Source organism: Bos grunniens, chromosome 2, assembly GCF_055505025.1.
Source record: "Bos grunniens cultivar Pamir isolate PY7600 chromosome 2, Bosgru_T2T1.0, whole genome shotgun sequence".
Classification (NCBI taxonomy): domain Eukaryota; kingdom Metazoa; phylum Chordata; class Mammalia; order Artiodactyla; family Bovidae; genus Bos; species Bos grunniens.
In genome coordinates this window covers 77,181,297-77,199,545 of record NC_141166.1, presented here as the reverse complement: position 1 = coordinate 77,199,545, position 18,249 = coordinate 77,181,297, and the positions used below count along the sequence as shown (strand labels likewise).

Below are 18,249 nucleotides of genomic sequence, written 5' to 3'. Positions count from 1 at the left end.
CCCAACTCAGTATTCTTGCCTGGGAAATCCCATGGACAGAGAAGCCTGGCAGGCTACAGTCCATGGGGTTGCAGAGAGTCAGGTATGACTTCACGATGGGGCAAACACACACACACACACCTTCACTATTTTACTCTTCAAATTTCAGCCTTCTCCACATCTCTGACTTTTGACCTCTGCCTCCTCACCATGATCTTGTAGGCATCACATCCCCGGCATCACCATCCAGATAATTCCTTTACCCAAAAAGCCACGGTGCTTGTAACACTCACATCATTTGGTTTTCTTCTCTTGGGATCATGGTTGCATGCTACATATGAGCCAATATCTTAAAACTGTTTTACATATTTTGCTCTTTGGTTGTTTACAGTGGGAGCATAAATGCAGTCTCTTTCAAATAAAACAATTGCTATTCCAACCTTGCTAATAGTTTTCTGTCCTCTCTAATCCCTGAACCTTACAATCATGCTGCTTTAATTATTAACGAGTTAATTAATTTTTGACACTTCGTATGAGAATCATGTTTTTAAGTTTTTGAAAACCATCCTCCTAGAAAGTATAAAAAATACTGTGGCTTTCTGTTTTTGTTGTAATTAGTCATATTTCTCAGGAAGATATATAAAAATATTTAGAGATGAAATGAGATGAAGTGTGGGATATACATTAAAGTTACTTACTTACAGGAGAAAGGATAAGAACTAGAGAAGAAATGAGTAAAACTGTCATGTACATAATTATTGAAGCTGAGCGATCAATATTGAAATTGAGTGATCAATATTGAAGTTGAGTGATTAATTTAGGGGGCTTATTATATAATTTTATAAATTATAGAGATAGATAAAGATAGGTAGAAAGAAAGGGAGAGAGAGAGTCAGAGAGAGAAGAGATTGAGAGCAATGGAAACCTTATTTTGTACTTTAAATAGGTAATAGTGATAGTCAAAGAAATTGTACTGTATAAAAAGTGATAACAAACATATTAAACTTTAAAAACTGAAGCAGCTCAAAGGCTGCTTTTATAGGACTGTCATTTGCTGCTAACCTGCATGAAATGAGACACCTATTTTTGTAGGACCTAATTTGATTGAGGAAATAAGAATAGTTCTGAGTTTTATGAAAGCTCACTGCTCACAGGGGTAAAATACTCCGCAAGTCCCTGAGTAATGAGTTATTGGCTTCTGACAAGAGCCAATATCAGTGTAACAGAGGCAACCAGAATTTGCAATCAGAACACAGAAAACTATCGTCTTTCTCCTCTGGCTTTTAGTTCTGAGCCAAAGAAAAGCACGAGATAGCTTGAGGGTTGTGACCATTAGACACGTCCTCCAGAGACAAATACAGGTTGTCATGTGCATGTTGCAGACTGTGAGGAGAGGCTGATGAAGCATTTGGAGATGAAGACTAGTCATAAATATTGGGGTAAATTGCTTCCCTGGAAACATAACTTTCAGAGGCAATGCTAAGGTGCTAAACATGCTGAGTCATCAGTAACTGAATGTAGCTGTTGACAGCCCTTACCAAAAATAACACATGAGCACCAAGGGGGGCGGGGGGAGGGGAAGGTATTTTTCTTAACCTCAAACCTTAATTTTGGAGCACTTGTCAGAAAACCAGCATGCATTTCTCTTTCTCTTTTAAAGCAGTGTCTTCTGTCTTCACTTGCAGGGTTAATGGTGGTCTTTATGTGCCTACATATATCTGCACTGATTTCACTAGTGTATGGCACATATATAAAGAACGGAGAGAAAAGTAAAGTATAGGAAAAAGATGTATTTTGGAAGTACACTGAGACTATGATAGAATCTAGACTTGATAACACTTAAGCCCTCAAGAGATGGGAATATCAGACCACCTGACCTGCCTCTTGAGAAACCTATATGCAAGTCAGGAAGCAACAGTTTAGAACTGGACATGAAACAACAGACTGGTTCCAAATAGGAAAAGGAGTACGTCAAGGCTGTATATTGTCACCCTGCTTATTTAACTTATATGCAGAGTACATCATGAGAAACGCTGGGCTGGAAGAAGCACAAGCTGGAATCAAGATTGACGGGAGAAATATCAATAACCTCAGATATGCAGATGACACCACCCTTATGGCAGAAAGTGAAGAGGAACTAAAGAGCCTCTTGATGAAAGTGAAAGAGGAGAATGAAAAAGTTGGCTTAAAGCTCAACATTCAGAAAACGAAGATCATGGCATCTGGTCCCATCACTTCATGAGAAATAGATGGGGAAACAGTGGAAATAGTGTCAGACTTTATTTTTTTGGGTTCCAAAATCACTGCAGATGGTGACTGCAGCCATGAAATTAAAAGACACTTACTCCTTGGAAGAAAAGTTATGACCAACCTAGATAGCATATTGAAAAGCAGAGACATTACTTTGCCAACAAAGTTCCATCTAGTCAAGGCTATGGTTTTTCCAGTGGTCATGTATGGATGTTGGACTGTGAAGAAAGCTGAGCACCAAAGAATTGATGCTTTTGAACTGTGGTGTTGGAGAAGACTCTTGAGAGTCCCTTGGACTGCAAGGAGATCCAACCAGTCCATTCTGAAGGAGATCAGCCCTGGGATTTCTTTGGAAGGAATGATGCTGAAGCTGAAACTCCAGTACTTTGGCCACCTCATGTGAAGAGTTGACTCATTGGAAAAGACTCTGATGCTGGGAGGGATTGGGGGCAGGAGGAGAAGGGGACGACAGAGGATGAGATGGCTGGATGGCGTCACCGACTCGATGGATGTAAGTTTGAGTGAACTCCGGGAGATGGTGATGGACAGGGAGGCCTGGCGTGCTGGGATTCATGGGGTCGCAAAGAATCGGACATGACTGAACGACTGAACTGAACTGAACTGAACTGAAGCCCTCCATAGTTTCTTTGCAAAATTTCCCTTTGTGCTTTTTCTCCACAGGTTGTTCTGGTGATAATGCCAAGATTTGAGTCACTGTGTGATCATGAGGTTGCATTCAGACCACGGTTTAATGAGTCCAATTCTCACAGTGTGAGAGGATGCCCAGCGATGGTATTAGCCTGCCTTTGAAGCATTCAGCTGGGAGTGAATCAATTAAAGTTCAAATGGGTTTGCTAAAACTTGAGTTGTCGTTCTGGGGAGAGTTTCTGAAGGCTTGCTTCTGTAAAGCTTATAGCAGTTTGGAAATTAATCTCCAAGACCCTCCTTGTTTTTTTCTTATCTATATAATTGTTTAAGAAATGTCTTTGTCAAGCCTCCAGGGACACTCATAAATAGAAAATCATTATTACACATTGGAAATTTCCTGTAAGGGTTGGCATTGTAAATAAACAGAACCATGTAGTCCTTCAGATGTGTCAGGGATGGAGCAGTTTCTGAATTTAGAAATTTGTAAACCTCTCCTGGAGATTTTATGAATATTCATCAGCATAATTTTGAAGTATGAAGGCTAAGGATAAAAACTAGAAAAAATATTAGGTAGATAAGAGAGGAATATTGTGCCACAAACAACAAATTATTATATATATAAAATATAAATATGTATATATACATAGATGCATATATATGCATGTGTTTTTATACACACATATCTTTAAAGAGTAAACAGGATTTCAAAAAATTTTATATGTATAATTCTACAAGATTTCTTTCACATTAAAGCATTCTACAGAAGTGAGCACAATGGAATCAAAAAATAAATTACATATATATATTGATTAGTGTGTGTGTGTGTATGTGTGTGTCTTACCGGAACAAGAAAAAATGAGAAATGAAAATAAATTAAACACACAGTTTTCCATTTTCTTAAAATTCTGTCTTGAATTGTGTTTATTTTTGCTTGATCCATTTTTGATCCCCAATTTTTCCCAGGACAGTTAAAATGGCCCCATTACAAATTTTAATGCCTCCATCTTATGTCCTCTTTGTTATACTTGGCACACAATTCAGTTCTTAACAAACCATGCTGTGTGACAGGAACTAACAAAGTGTTGTAGGTCAATTATATTTCAAAAACAAACTCATAGCAAAAGAGATTAGATTTGTGATTACCAGAAGCAGGGGTGCGGAGAGGAAGAACTGGTGGAAGGCAAGCAAAAGGTACAAACTTCCAGTTAAAAGAGAAATAAGTACTAGGGGCACGATGTACAACATGATACGTGTAATTAACACTGCTGTGTGTTATATATGAATGTTGCTAAGAGAGTAATTCATTGGAAAAGACCCTGATGCTGGGAGGGATTGGGGCAGGAGGAGAAGGGGATGACAGAGGATGAGATGGCTGGATGGCATCACTGACTCGATGGATGTGAGTCTGGGTGAACTCTGGGAGTTGGTGATGGACAGGGAGGCCTGGCGTGCTGCGATTCATGGGGTCACAAAGAGTCGGACACGACTGAGCGACTGATCTGATCTGAAGAGAGTAAATCCTAAGAGTTCTCATCAGAAGATGAAACTTTTTTCTATTTATTTAATCTTGAATCTATATGAGGTGATGGAAGTTCACTAATTTTTTTGTGATAATCAATTCATAATGTGCATCATTATGTCAAATTACATATTAATTTGCAATTAATTAAAAGTCAAAGCATGAAGCTGTATATCTTAAACTACTCAGTGCTGTATGTCCATTATATTTCAATAAACATAGAAGTAAATTTTCTAAGGCCATTTCCCCTCAAAATAAATAAGTAGGATTATGAAAAAAATGTAATTAAAATGAGATTGACAAAGAACAGGATTTGAAGATGACCAAGAGCAATGACATAACAATGTCATAATGACATAACAATGACATAACAATGACTAAGAGCCTTGTGACTTAAAGCATGTCCCTAGAATGGCAGAACCAGTATTACCTGGAAAGTTATTAGACATGGAAACTCATGGGAAACACCCCAGACAGACTGACTCAATTTCAGGACTGGACAGAGGAGCTGGGTAAAAATCATTGACCCCGAGGTTAGAAAGTATATTTTAACTTATTTGATATAGTGCCTACCATCTTATTAGAGAACACTGTGTGAACTAATAAACAGACTGCTAGTAGTTACTGAATCCTTTGCTACACCTAAACAAAAGATACTGTATTAACAAAAGATACTGAGAATTGGAAACTCCTCAATGCACTGATAGTCTGGATATATGCGTTTGGCCTCAGAATATAAGACAAATACAGGGATTCAAGAAACAGTTTTAATTAGTTAACTGGTTTTCCTAAGTTTCTTTAATTAACTGCCAAATTGATTTACTTAACTATGTTTTAAAATATTAAGCTTATTTCACATTAAATAACTTTCTTATAACTAAATCAAAATATAAATTTCAGATTTTGTGGATATATAAGATAAATGTGTATTTGTCTCAAAAATATTCTGGCTTAAAAATTATTTTCTGTTTGTATGTTTATGTATTTGTCTTTAAAGAACTGACCTAGGGGAAAAAAAAGAATAAGAAAAAAAATAACACAGTGAATTGGTTTCATTAACATATGTCACACTGCAGACTGTCAAAGGAGAACTTGGCAAATAATGGCCAATATTTAGAATCAGCACACAGTACACAGAACAATTTACAATAATTGTTTCCGTTTTGCTCAGAAAATGTTCATTGAAGTGCTCGTTAAACTTCAGGCACACAGATTCAGCTCACTAACTTTGTATAATCATGATGATGATCACCATTGAGCACCACTTAAAGTACCCATGATGTTGGCACATTATGCTAAGATGATGCAATTTATTAAAATGATGCAACATATTTGAAGATAGGGACAATAATCAGGCACGATCCCTGATTACCTTTCTTTTCCATTTTAATGTCTTTATTTACACTGGAGAGCAGTGTGCATCTGAGAAAGAATGAGGCCATTGTGGTTGGAGAGACCTGAGTGACCGTGGGTAAGTGTTCTGACATCATAGAAAAGTGCAGGGTCAGTTACATACGGTGGGCTCAATGACAGTATTGTTGTTGTCAGATATATTATTATTATTAATACGTAACTTAGAAGGAATATAAACACTTGAAGAAACAACTCCCTCACTTCATGCTGACAGGCGAGTAAATGTCTGTGTCATCTTCTAGACACATGAAGGGAAGTTAAACTCTCTTCTCCAGCTCCAGTTTCTAAACACTCCAAAAATAGAGTGCTTATGTTTAGAGAAGCAAACCTTAAAGAAAATTGCCTCCAGGAAACTTGAAGAAGGAAACGCAGAATGCCAGGCCATCATAACATGCTCCTGAGACAAGCATTTCAGCTCAGTCAGTGGCAAGATACACTGACTTAAAGGGGCAATGTTTTCATGGCCAAGTTATCATAGCTTAATGGAGTTTTCTGTGAGCAAACTAGAAGAAAAAAAAAAAGAGAGGGAGATAGTTATTGTTGTTGTTCAGTCATTCAGTCACATCCTGCTCTTTGAGATCCCATGGATTGCAGCCTGCCAGGCTTCCCTGTCCTTCACCATCTCTAGGAGCTTGCTCAAACTCATGTCCATTGAGTCAGTGATGCTGTCCAACCATCTTGTCCTCTGTTGTCCCCTTCTCCTCCTGCCTTCAATATTTCCCAGCATCAAGGTCTTTTCTAATGAATTGGCTCTTCACATTAGGTGACCAAAGTATTGGAGTTTCAGCTTCAGCATCAATCCTTCCAAAGAATATTCAAAGTTATTTCCTTTAGGATTGACATGATTGATCTCCTTTCAGTCTAAGGGACTCTTAAGAGTCTTCTACTGCACCACAGTTCAGAAGGATCAGTTCTTTGGCAGTCAGCCTTCTTTATGGGTCCAACTGTCACATCCATACATGACTACTGGAAAAAACATTGCTTTGAGTAGACAGACCTTTGTCACTGAAGTAATGTCTCTGCTTTTTAATATGCTGTCTAGGTTTGTCATACTTTTCTTTCAAGGAGCAAATGTCTTTTAATTTCATGGCTGCAGTCACCATCTGCAGTGATTTTGGAGCACAAGAAAATAAAGTCTGTCACCATTTCCACTGTTTCCCCATCTATTTGCCATTTAGTGATGAGACTGGATATCATGATCTTAGTTTTTTGAATGTTGAGTTTTAAATCAGCTTTTATCTCTCTTTTACATTCTTCAAAAGGCTCTTTAGTTCCTCTTCACTTTCCGCCATAAGGGTGGTGTCATCTGCATATCTGAGGTTACTGATAATTCTATCAGCAATCCTGATTCTGACTTGTGCTTTACCCAGCCCAGCATTTTGCATAATGTACTTTGCAGATAAGTTAAATAAGGGAAGGTGACAATATACAGCCTTTACATACTCCTTTTCCAATTTTGAACAAGTCTGTTATTCCATGTCCAGTTCTAACTCTTGCTTATTGATCTGCATACAGGTTTCTCAGGAGGCAGATCAGGTGGTCAGGTATTCCCATCTCTAAGAATTTTCCAGTTTGTTGTGACCCACACAGTCAAAGACTTGAGTGTAGTCAATGAAACAGAACTAGGTGTTTTTCTGGAATTCTCTTGTTTTTTTCCATAGTCCAACAGACATTGGAAATTTGATCTCTAGTTCCTCTGCCTTTTCTAAATCCAGATTGAACATCTGAAAGTTCTCAGTTCAGGTACTGTTGAAGCCTAGCTTGGAGAATTTTGGGCATGAAGCTGAAGTTGAACGATTCTATGAAGACCTACAAGACCTTCTAGAAATAACACCAAAAAAATGATGTCCTTTTCATCATAGGGGATTGGAATGCAAAAGTAGGAAGTCAAGAGATACCTGGAGTAACAGACAAGTTTGACTTTGGAGTACAAGATGAAATAGGATAAAGGTCAATGGAGATTTGCCAAGAGAATGCACCGGTCATAGCAAACATCCTCTTCCAAGGACACAAGAAACAACTCTACACAGGGACATCACCGGATGGTCAATACTGAAATCAGATTGGTTATATTCTTTGCAGATGTAGATAGAGAAGCTCTATACAGTCAGCAAAACAAGACCAGGAACCGACTGTGGCTCAGATCATGAACTCCTTATTGCAAACTTCAGAGGAAGATATTAACCTCTACAATTAAACTTTTTCAGGTTGGTAATTCTTCTGCAAGTTGATTAATAAAGAATATATGTGGCCACACTTTCTAAAATGTGAATTTATGTCCTCAGTCATGGAATAATTATACAGATAGCTCAAGTAACTAGCTTTGTTCTTAAAACAACTGTTGTATCTTAAAGAAACAAGTGTTGAGTCTAAATCCACCTTAATTCTTCTAAGATAAGTGAGCTGAGAATGTGAGATCAAAGGCACTGGCTCCATCAGATGACTCATGAACTGCTCCATAACTTCTGAAATGTGAAACCTTATGCAAGCTACTTTAAGAGCCTTGCTGAGAATCAGTTCCTTCAGCTATACAATGGGACTGATAACAGTATGCACTTAAGTAGGATTATCGCAAAGGCTAAAAGGAAGCATTCTTACTCGTGCCTTGCACAAAATAAGTGTTCATGGAATGTTAATTTTTATTATATTCAAGTTACACACAAAATATATGACTTAGTAGGACATTCCATTCCTACAAGTTACCCTTTATTGGTGCCTCTTTAACTTAACATTGTATGAACCTATCCCCAAAGAACAAAGGGATTTCCTATGACTCAGCAGGTAAAGAAATCACCAGCAATAAAGGAAAACACAGGAGATATGGGTTCAATCCCTGGGTTAGGAAGATCTCCTGGAGGAGGAACTGGCAAGCCACTCCAGTATTCTCACCTGGAAAATCCCAATGAGCAGAGGAGTCTGGCAAGCTAAAGTCCATGGGTTGCAAAGAGTTGGATACAACTAAGCAATAATTAATAAGGAATCAATAGTCAAAAACTGAAAATATAGGATATTAACTGATTTTAAAGTATTTTCCAGGCAAAACATTATTTGACATAAATTGCACCAAAGTTTTTTAGTTCAGTTTCCCAAGGCAATAGAAACAAAACCAAAAATTGGGACCTAATGAAACCTAAAAGTTTTTGAGTAGCGAAGGATACCATAAACAAAATGAAAAGACAACCCATGAAATGGTAGAAAATATTTGCAAATTATGTGACTGACAAGGGCTTAATTTCCAAAATATACAAGCAGCTCATATAATTCAAAAACAAAGAAACAAACAACCCAATCAAAAAATGGCAGAATAGATATTTCTCCAGAGAAGACATACAGGTGACTAATAAGCATATGAAAAGATGCTCAATGTCAATAATTATTACAGAAATGTGAATCAAACTGCAATGAGGTACCACCTTCACACCAGTCAGAACGGCCATTACTAAAAACTCTACAAGTAACGAGCGCTGGAGAGGGTGTGGAGAAAACACAACCATCTTACACTGTGGGAATGTAAGTTGGTGCAGCCACTATGGAAACAAGGATGGAGGTTTCTCAAAAAAACCAAACCTACAGTTGCCATATGATCTAGCAGTCTTACTCCTGAGCATAGACCCAGGAAAAAAACTATAATTCAAAAAGATGCATGCATCCCTATGTTCACAGCAACACTATTTACAGTAGCCAAGGCATGGAAAGAACATAAATGTACACAGACAGATGAATGGACAAAGAAAATGTGGTACATATATACAATGGAATATTACTCAGCCATCAAAAAGAGTGAAAGAATGCCACTTGCATCAACAAAGATGGACCTAGAGATTATCATACCAAATGAAGTAAGTCAGAAAGACAAATATCATATGATATCCCTTATATGTGGGATCTAAAATACAATACTAATCAACATATCTATGAAAGATAAACAGACTCAGATATAGAGAAGAGACCTGTGGTTGTCACGGTGGGGAGGGGAGGGAAAGAAGGCGAGTTTGAGATTAGGAAAGGCAAACTGTTATATATAGGATGCATAAACAACAAGGTCCTACTGCATAGCACAGGAAGCTATATTCAATATCCTGTGGTAAACCATAATGGAAAAGAATATAGAAAAGACACATGTATGCATAACTGAGTCACTCCGCTGTACAGAAGAAATCAATGAAGCATTCTAAATCAACTATACTTCAATAAAATTAAAAATGCATTTTCCATTTTCATACAAAGATTTTCTACAATCTTTTCACAAATCAGTATCACCACTGAAATCAAAGTGTCCTAATTCTTTCCTTCCCAATATTTGGAGCCATATAATATGCTCCTTATCTTCATTTTCTCTTTTAGCTTTTTAAGCAGAAACATAAGTCTAAAATATCCAACTTTATCTTCTGAGAATATTAAATTGAACTGTGCTACTTAAAGAATATTTATTTTGCCATACTCCTGTTACACTTCCAATTTTTTTTTTTTTTGGAAAAAAAAGAGGGAAAAGGCAAATGCTTTAGACTTTCAAAAAAGGACTTTCTGTCAGGTTTGGAAGAAGAACATGGCGAAAGAACATATTATCTTTGGGAAAATAGCACGAGGCAAAACAGATCATCACTTATCACTAACAGAAGCTAAATAACACAGTGAGGTACTAAGACATATTGATTCTGCTACGGAAGAATGGAGCAGAACCAACATATTATAATGAGGATGATTTTGGTACCAAAGAAGCCCCTTTAGCAGTGGGCACACATTTGAATCCTAGTGTGACCATTTTAGGTTCCTTTCCCTTGTTCGTACTCCCAGGATAAAGGCCTTAAAGAAGCACTGGCATTTTAAATTGTTCTGTCTTACTTGCTGAATTCTTTTTTTTTTTTTCTTTCTTTCTTAGGCAAAATTATTTTCCCATATTACAAGAAGGATGCTTTGGAGAGCTGCACTGTGAAAATGCAGAGAATGAAAGTGATGGCAGTCCTGGAGGATTAGAACAGTGACAAGGGGAGAGAGATTACCTGTGGGCATTTGCTCCAATGTCCCCACTCAGACATGACACATTCGTTGGGACACAGAAGAGAGCAGGACTGGGTTTCTGGGGGAATCTCATCCTGGTTGCACAGGCTGTTATCCACAGCTCCCCCTTCACCATCAGCAGCATTCATGCATCTATAATGCAAGATCATAAGATAGCTTGAACACTTAAAACAGTGAGGAGTAAATTTAAAATAGTTATGATATATCCTAATTACTTACCCCTCAAAGATAATTAAACATAAAATAAGACTGATAGAGAAACCAGAGCAAAAAACAAACAAACAAACAAAAAAACCTTTCAGTCAGTCAGGCTTTGAGTGAGTGAGTGAAAGTCACTCAGTCGTGTCCAACTCTTGGCAATCCTGTGTACTACACAGTCCATGGAATTCTCCAGGCCAGAATACTGGAGTGGGTAGCTTTTCCCTTCTCCAGGGGATCTTCCCAACCCAGGGATAGAACCCAGGTCTCCCGCATTGCAGGTGGATTCTTTACCAGCTGAGCCACGAGGGAAACCCAACCAGACTTTATTGAGTGGTAACTCAGGGCAGAGCCATTTATTCAGCAGAGCAGGAAAAGACTAGAGACAATACTCATCTTTGAAGAACTCTCCATCTAAAGAGAACTATCTACAATATATTACTTAGGTCTTTTCATTGTAACGAATCTTGAACGTTTTCCTCTGAATAAATCCATCACTTGGTAATAACTAGACCTTGGATTGTTCCTATGACTCTCTCAGACTTTTCCTGGACTTCTAGCTCAGAGCATCTAAAGTTCCCTAGTTTTTGTTCAATATATTTAAGGTCATGGCAAAGTACTGAAAAAACATTTGAACATATTTTTCTTTTAGGTATTTTCTGCATTTCAGTAAGGAATTTTCACATTATAAACCAAAGGGCAACACACAAGCATTTTCCTGCAGCAGTTGAGCATGTGCTACTGATGCACGTATTATCGTTGCTCTGAGATAAATGCTGATGAGGATGGGATAAATAATCATGCTGCTGATTTAATCAAATTAAAACCAAAGAGTTATACTGCTATATACCTGCCAGAATGGCTTATATCAAAAACATGGAAAATAGTGAGGGTTGGCAAGAATATGGAGCAACTGTAACTCTTCTCACTCTGCTGGTTGGAGCATAAACTCTTTGGCAAACTAATTGGTGGTATGTCTATTAAAACTAAACATATAAACACAATGTAACCCAACAGTTCCACTTCTATTTATATACAGAAGAGAAATGTGGATCTCCCTGTAAAAAAAAAAAAAAAAACCTGCTTGGAAATGTTTATGGCACCACTATTCGTAATTAGCCAAAGTAGAATTAATAGTAGTATATCTACAATAGCTATTCAGCCACAGTAAAATGGACAAATATATTGTGATAATTAAGTAATAAGAATTCATTACTATTGTTGCACAAAAGAGCATGAATGGAGCTCACAACCTCAATGTTGAAAAAAAGAAGCTGGACACAAAAAGAGTACAGAAAAGAGTACAGACTATACAGTTCCCTTCACAGACACTTAACAGGCAATACTCATCTATGGTGTCAGAAGACAGAATAGCAGTTACCCCTGTGGGAATGGTTATTGACCGATAGGGGCTTACATAGTCCTGGTAAAACTTTGTGTCTTGGCCTCTGGGTTGGTTACACAGATGAGTTTATATTGTGTAAATTCATGGAGCTGTACCCTATGCTGTGGCCATTTCTCTCCATTTATATTATATCCCAACTCAAAGTTAATATTTAAATTATTTTCTCAAAAATATTTGATAAAGACTTGCTGTATATAAGCCTCTTTTGTTTGGTGTTGGAATACAAAGTGATTTGTTAATAATGATTTATTTATTAAATATTTTGAGGGGCTTACTTTGAACCATGCCTTTACTTGGCTGCTAAGGTACAGAACTGAAAGGAAAAAAAAAAAAAAAAAAAGGACAAGATTCCTTCTTCCAATGATAATGATCAAAGTAAAGGTGAAAATGACAATGATGTTAAGACAAATGGTGCCATTTGCTGATCTACTTTCAGATACAAAGCCACAGACAAGGAATAAGCAACTTAGGAGGGCTGTGCTGGAAAGCTTCAGCTGGAAAAGCTTTTAGCTTTTACAAATCATACTATACTGGAATGAATTACCCTATGCATTAGGAGTTTCTTTTATATAATTTTTTTTTTTTTTTATTAAGGAAAACTGCACCGAAGTCTATGACCTGGTACAAAATAAACTTTATGAGGTGCTAAGTAATAAAAAAAAAAATAGATACTGTATAAAGCAGGTTAACAGAAAATGGTAAACAGAGAGGAGATGTAAGTCATGTCTTCTAATGTAGGGAGGCAAGGTACAGAGTCATCTATAGACTTTAATTTCTCCTGTGGTAATAGTCAATACTGGAAGGAGGAACCACTAAATGGCTTTAATGCCTTTCCCTGGGCAAACTTAAAAGCTGAAAATTGCTTTCCTTCTTGCCTGTACACTCTTCAGCTGATATTCCTTTATGATTTCGCTTAAAAAAGAAGAGGTAATACTTCTGGTCAATGGTGTCCAGTTGGACATATGCATTAGTCTTTGTCTGCTCCCAATATGCCACAAAAACAATAGCAAAGGAATTTAATACAAAAAAAACAGGGGAGAAGGAAATGCATTATCTTGCAAGGACAAAAAACATGGGAAAGGACAAAGGCAACGAAGGGAAATAGATGGGCTAGTGGTGTCTTAGCACACAGAGAAAACTGATCACTAAGCCTTCAAAAGAAAACAAAGAAAGTAATTCCATTCACACATCAGAATACTTGAAAAATTCAGGAATCTGTGGCACCAAGTACCTTTGGAAATGTGAAAGAAGGTGAGGCAGAAAAACTGGAGGATTTATTGTGTTTATATTTAAGAAGTACCTAAGTTCTGAGATGCCCTTTCCCAATACACAGAGCTAGGTGATGACCCCAACCCTGCCCCTGCTGGTAACTGAAGGTTTAGTATCTGTATAGGGTCACAAAACAGGTCTTTGAGTTGGAGAACACATGGCCCAACTAAGGATGGGAACATCACACTGATAACAAGGTTTAGGGAAAGTTAACATAGTGAACAAAATGATCACTACCTTCATGACTTAAACAATGCACATTTATTATTTTACAATTTTGTAGTATAGGAATCCAACATGGAACTCACTAGACTAACATCAGCAGTCTGGCAAAGCTACATTCCTTCCTGGAGGCTCTAGGGCAGAATCGTCTCCTAACCTCTTTCATAGTCTAGAAGCCACTCACGTTCCTTGGGGCCATGGCCCCTTTCTCTCTCCTCAAAGCCTTGTACCTCTCTGTGTCTTACTTTTTTCCTTTCCCATCCCCTCATCCATTTTTAAGGATACTTGTGAATAAATTGTTCCCATCCAGAGGATCCAGGACAATCTTCCCTAATCACATCTGCAAAGACCCTTTTCCTATTTAACGTAACATATTCACAAATTTCAAGGGTTAGAATGTGAATATTTTGGGGAGCTATCATTCTGTTTACCACATTAGCCTTCTTTCATTTTGTTTCCAAAATATAGGTTTCTAGGATTATTTATTTCACATGTGATTTAAGAAGAGAGTCTTCCAGTGATTCTGACAAACACAAAAGTAAAGACTTACATAGACTGAAACTGAAGCTGTTTTCAAATGAAAATGCTGTTGCATATCCTGCATCAATGTCCTTGCCATATCTCTCCCTTTGGTCATCATTTTCATTTCTACTCAAAGCCATTACAAAACTGCTTTAAAGCATGGCTATATCCACTATCCCCACATCCTCCTCCTCCCTTATTACCTCTTGGACTTACTTTAATCACACTTTTATCATCATTCCAGACAAAACTGATATCATCAATAGATTCCCCTTTGCCAAACTCAATGAAAGTGAAAGTGAAAGTTAAGTCGCTCAGTACTGTCCGACTCTCTACGACCCATGAACCTACCAGGCTCCTCCATCCATGGGATTTTCCAGGCAAGAGTACTGGAGTAGATTGCCATTTCCTTCTCCAGGGGATCTTTCCAACCCTGGGACTGAACCCAGGTCTCCCACATTGAGGGCAGACGCTTTACCGTCGAAGCCACCAGGGAAGCCCCAAACTCAATAGTCAATTATTGTTTTAGTAAACTTCTCAGAATCATTAAAACCACTGATTACATTTTCTTTTTTGAAAATCCCTCCTTTTGCCATTTTTGGGTTGAGGGTTAGGGTTCCAAATACAGCCACATTCTCAGGTATTGCAGGTTAGTACTTAATACATAGATTTTTTTTTTAGGGGGGGGAGGGACACAGTTCAACCCACAACACATGATATTTGGTAGCTGTCCTGTTTTTATTATACCAGGCTTCATCCATTTGAGCTGAGAGGTATGGCTTAAAGGCCCTCTTGTTCAAGTGTGTTTTTCCTCAATCAACCTGCCACAATTCTGCCGGTAGCAATTTATTCTCTTAAAGCTTTCCTCTCTCTCGTGGGACTTTGCTTTAATACTGCTAAGAGGCCAGGCTGGGATGAGAGTGAGTGATGCCACAGCTCATTTACACGTATTACCTGATAAGCTAGGCTAGTCAGTCATTTCTCAAAGCCATGAGAAAATAGGACACAAGAGACAGACTTTGAAGAAAAAGAGGTAGAAGCCCAAGTCTGTGACAGCCTGAGCTTTCCCCAGGGGAAAAGGCAGTGAAAATGGAAAGAAAGACAATATGTTTACGAGCGTTTTGCCCGGGTTGGTGATGAGGAGCACCTCTGCAATTTTGCCGGTGGCTGTTTCAACGTGTCTACCAGTGACTTTGTGACAATGGGGCCAGGTCTCATAAATGATGGATATATCCTGAATCACTGAATAAACTAAGTTCACTGGTGTTGAATTACACCAACGTATAGAAGTTGGGTGTTCCCTGGCAACTGACTTCAATCTCAAAGATAACTCGTTAGGGAGATACCCGATTCAGCCATAGTGTGTCAATTTGAAATGAAGCTTCCTAAATATAGCAGAATGACATACTACACTCATGCAACTGAAAAGATGACTACACTATTGTTGATTTCTTCTTGAGCTTACATACTAAATCATTATTTACGATTAATACTTTGGCTTATGATTTTCTTTAACATTCATTGCTATTTTCCTCAGTTGATAATAAAATTATCCTCTTTTTTCCCAAATCATTTCTAAATAGACGTTTTTTTTTTTTTTTTTTGGCTGCACAAACCAGCTTGTGGGGTCTTAGTCCCCTGATCAAGGATTAAGACTGTGCCCTTGGCAGTGAAAGTGCTGAATCCTAACCACTGGACCACTGGTTCAGTCAGTTCAGTCACTCAGTCATGTCTGACTATTTGCAACCTCATGGACTGCAACATGCCAGGTTTCCCTGTTCATCACCAACTCCTGGAGCTTGCTGAAACTCATGTCCATCGAGTCGCTGATGCCATCCAACCATCTCATCCTCTGTCAACCCCTTCTCCTCCTGCCTTCAGTCTTTCCCAGCATCAGGGACTTTTCCAATGAGTTGGCACTTCACTTCAGGTCAAGATTTGGAGTTTCAGCTTCAGCATCAGTCCTTCCAATGAATATTCAGGACCGATTTCCTTTAGGATTGACTGGTTTGATCTCCTTGCTGTCCAAGGGATTCTCAAGAGTGTTCTCCAACCCACAGTTCAAAAGCATCAATTTTTCTGTGCTCAGCTTTCTTTATAGTCCAACTCTCACATCCATACATGACTACTGGAAAAACCATAGCTTTGACTAGATAGATGGACCTTTGTTGGAAAAGTAATGTCTCTGCTTTTTAATATGCTATCTAGGTTGGTCACAGGTTATTCTCATATTGCATTCTGAAGTCTAATTTTGGGGGTTTACATTGACTTTTTCAAGATATTGACATCCAAAATTAAGATAATGTCCATCAGTTATACTAACCATAGAGCAAAAGAGTGACCTGGCATCAGAGTCTAAATCATCTAATTTGTCAGCAGTGATGGCCATACATCATTGGAGGGATGTGATGGTTTTCCATGCAGTTGGTTTTTCCACTGAAGTCATTTGCAGGAAATGTTCAGGACTGTGGCTGCCATGCAGATAGAATCCCACAATATACATGGCAACTCAAGGGTCCTATGTGTTCAGGAATACTTAAAGATGAGCAGGGACTTCCCTGATGGTCCAGTGGCTAGGACTCCATGCTCCCAATGCAGGGGTCCTGGATTCCATCCTTGGTTAGGGAAATAGATCCCTCATGCTACAGCAAAGACTTGGTGCAGCTAAATAAATACATGATTTTTTTTTTTTTTTATGATGGGCAAAAGCCAGAAGATACGGTTTGAGAAGCAGAGTGTACTTGGATCAGCAACACTGTTGTTTTCATAAAAATATGTAAGTTCCACTGTCACATTTCCCAAATGTCTCCATGGCCACACACCTGATTTTCCTAGATTGCGTTCCTCCTCCACAGCGCGGGGACCTCAGCTCATTGTGGATTTTGCATGGAGACCAGTGCTCTACAACCCAGGAATACTGATTGCACTCACTGTAACATGGGACTGCCTCATGCACCTGTCAAGAACAGGAAAGGAGAAGAAAATTATGTGGAACTATCCAAGTCATGGAAAAACAGCCTATCTTTTAGTAAAGTCTGCTGAACATAATCCAGGAGCTATAGTCTGGCCCCAAGAGCTAAACTGCATTCCCTCAAAGCAAGATATATTTGGCTTCTTTGAAATTACTAATGTACCTAAAAAAACATATGGGGACCATCAACTAAAATACGATAGTGTGCCTTTGCAGAAGAGAAAAAAGGATAATAATGACTATTATCTCCCACCAAGAATAGGAATTCCATTATCTTTTCATTCCCCCAAAGATCTCACATAGCATATATTAGAGGTCCGGCTCTCAATTACATGGTATACTGTACTCTCCAATGTACTTTACGAGGTCAACTGAAATGAATATATGTAAGGAAAATTTACTCTTGAATATAAGAGGTTCTTAGAATGCATAAGAAAAATGGTATTATTTGTATTAGACATTTCTTTTTCTATACCCAAACGATCAATGCTAACAGGTAATCATCCAGCCTTCTGGGCATTGTGGCTTTACATGAATTTAGCTATTTATAGGATGTTTTCAGAACATAGCTAAAACACAGACACACACATACACAAGACAAACACACACACATGATAAATGCTGTGCATGATGACAGACTGAATACATGCAGATTATATAGTAAAAACAATGAATGCAGTAAATGAATTGTTAGGTTAATTCCTATGCATTTATTTGTGATGAGTTTTTCCTGAAATATTATAACATTGTGTAGGCAATTGCATTTGCCTTTTTAAGAATGAATTTTAAATGCATTACTCCTCAACAGAGAACACAGCATTCCCCCTTGGTAAG

General features: G+C 38.1%; 1 protein-coding gene across 11 annotated transcripts in view; it reads right to left on the bottom strand.

Annotated features, from left to right (window-relative positions):
- The window catches only part of THSD7B (thrombospondin type 1 domain containing 7B), a 1,262,144-nt gene that overhangs the window by 129,846 nt on the left and 1,114,049 nt on the right, over window positions 1–18,249 (bottom strand). For all 11 annotated transcript variants that reach the window (XM_086367910.1, XM_086367918.1, XM_086367926.1 and 8 more), the window contains 2 exons: window positions 17,267–17,400; window positions 10,810–10,960 (listed from right to left, as the gene is read on the bottom strand). In XM_086367910.1, coding sequence (XP_086224036.1) covers window positions 10,810–10,960; window positions 17,267–17,400 — 285 coding nt within the window. The remainder of the gene's footprint in view (window positions 1–10,809; window positions 10,961–17,266; window positions 17,401–18,249) is intronic.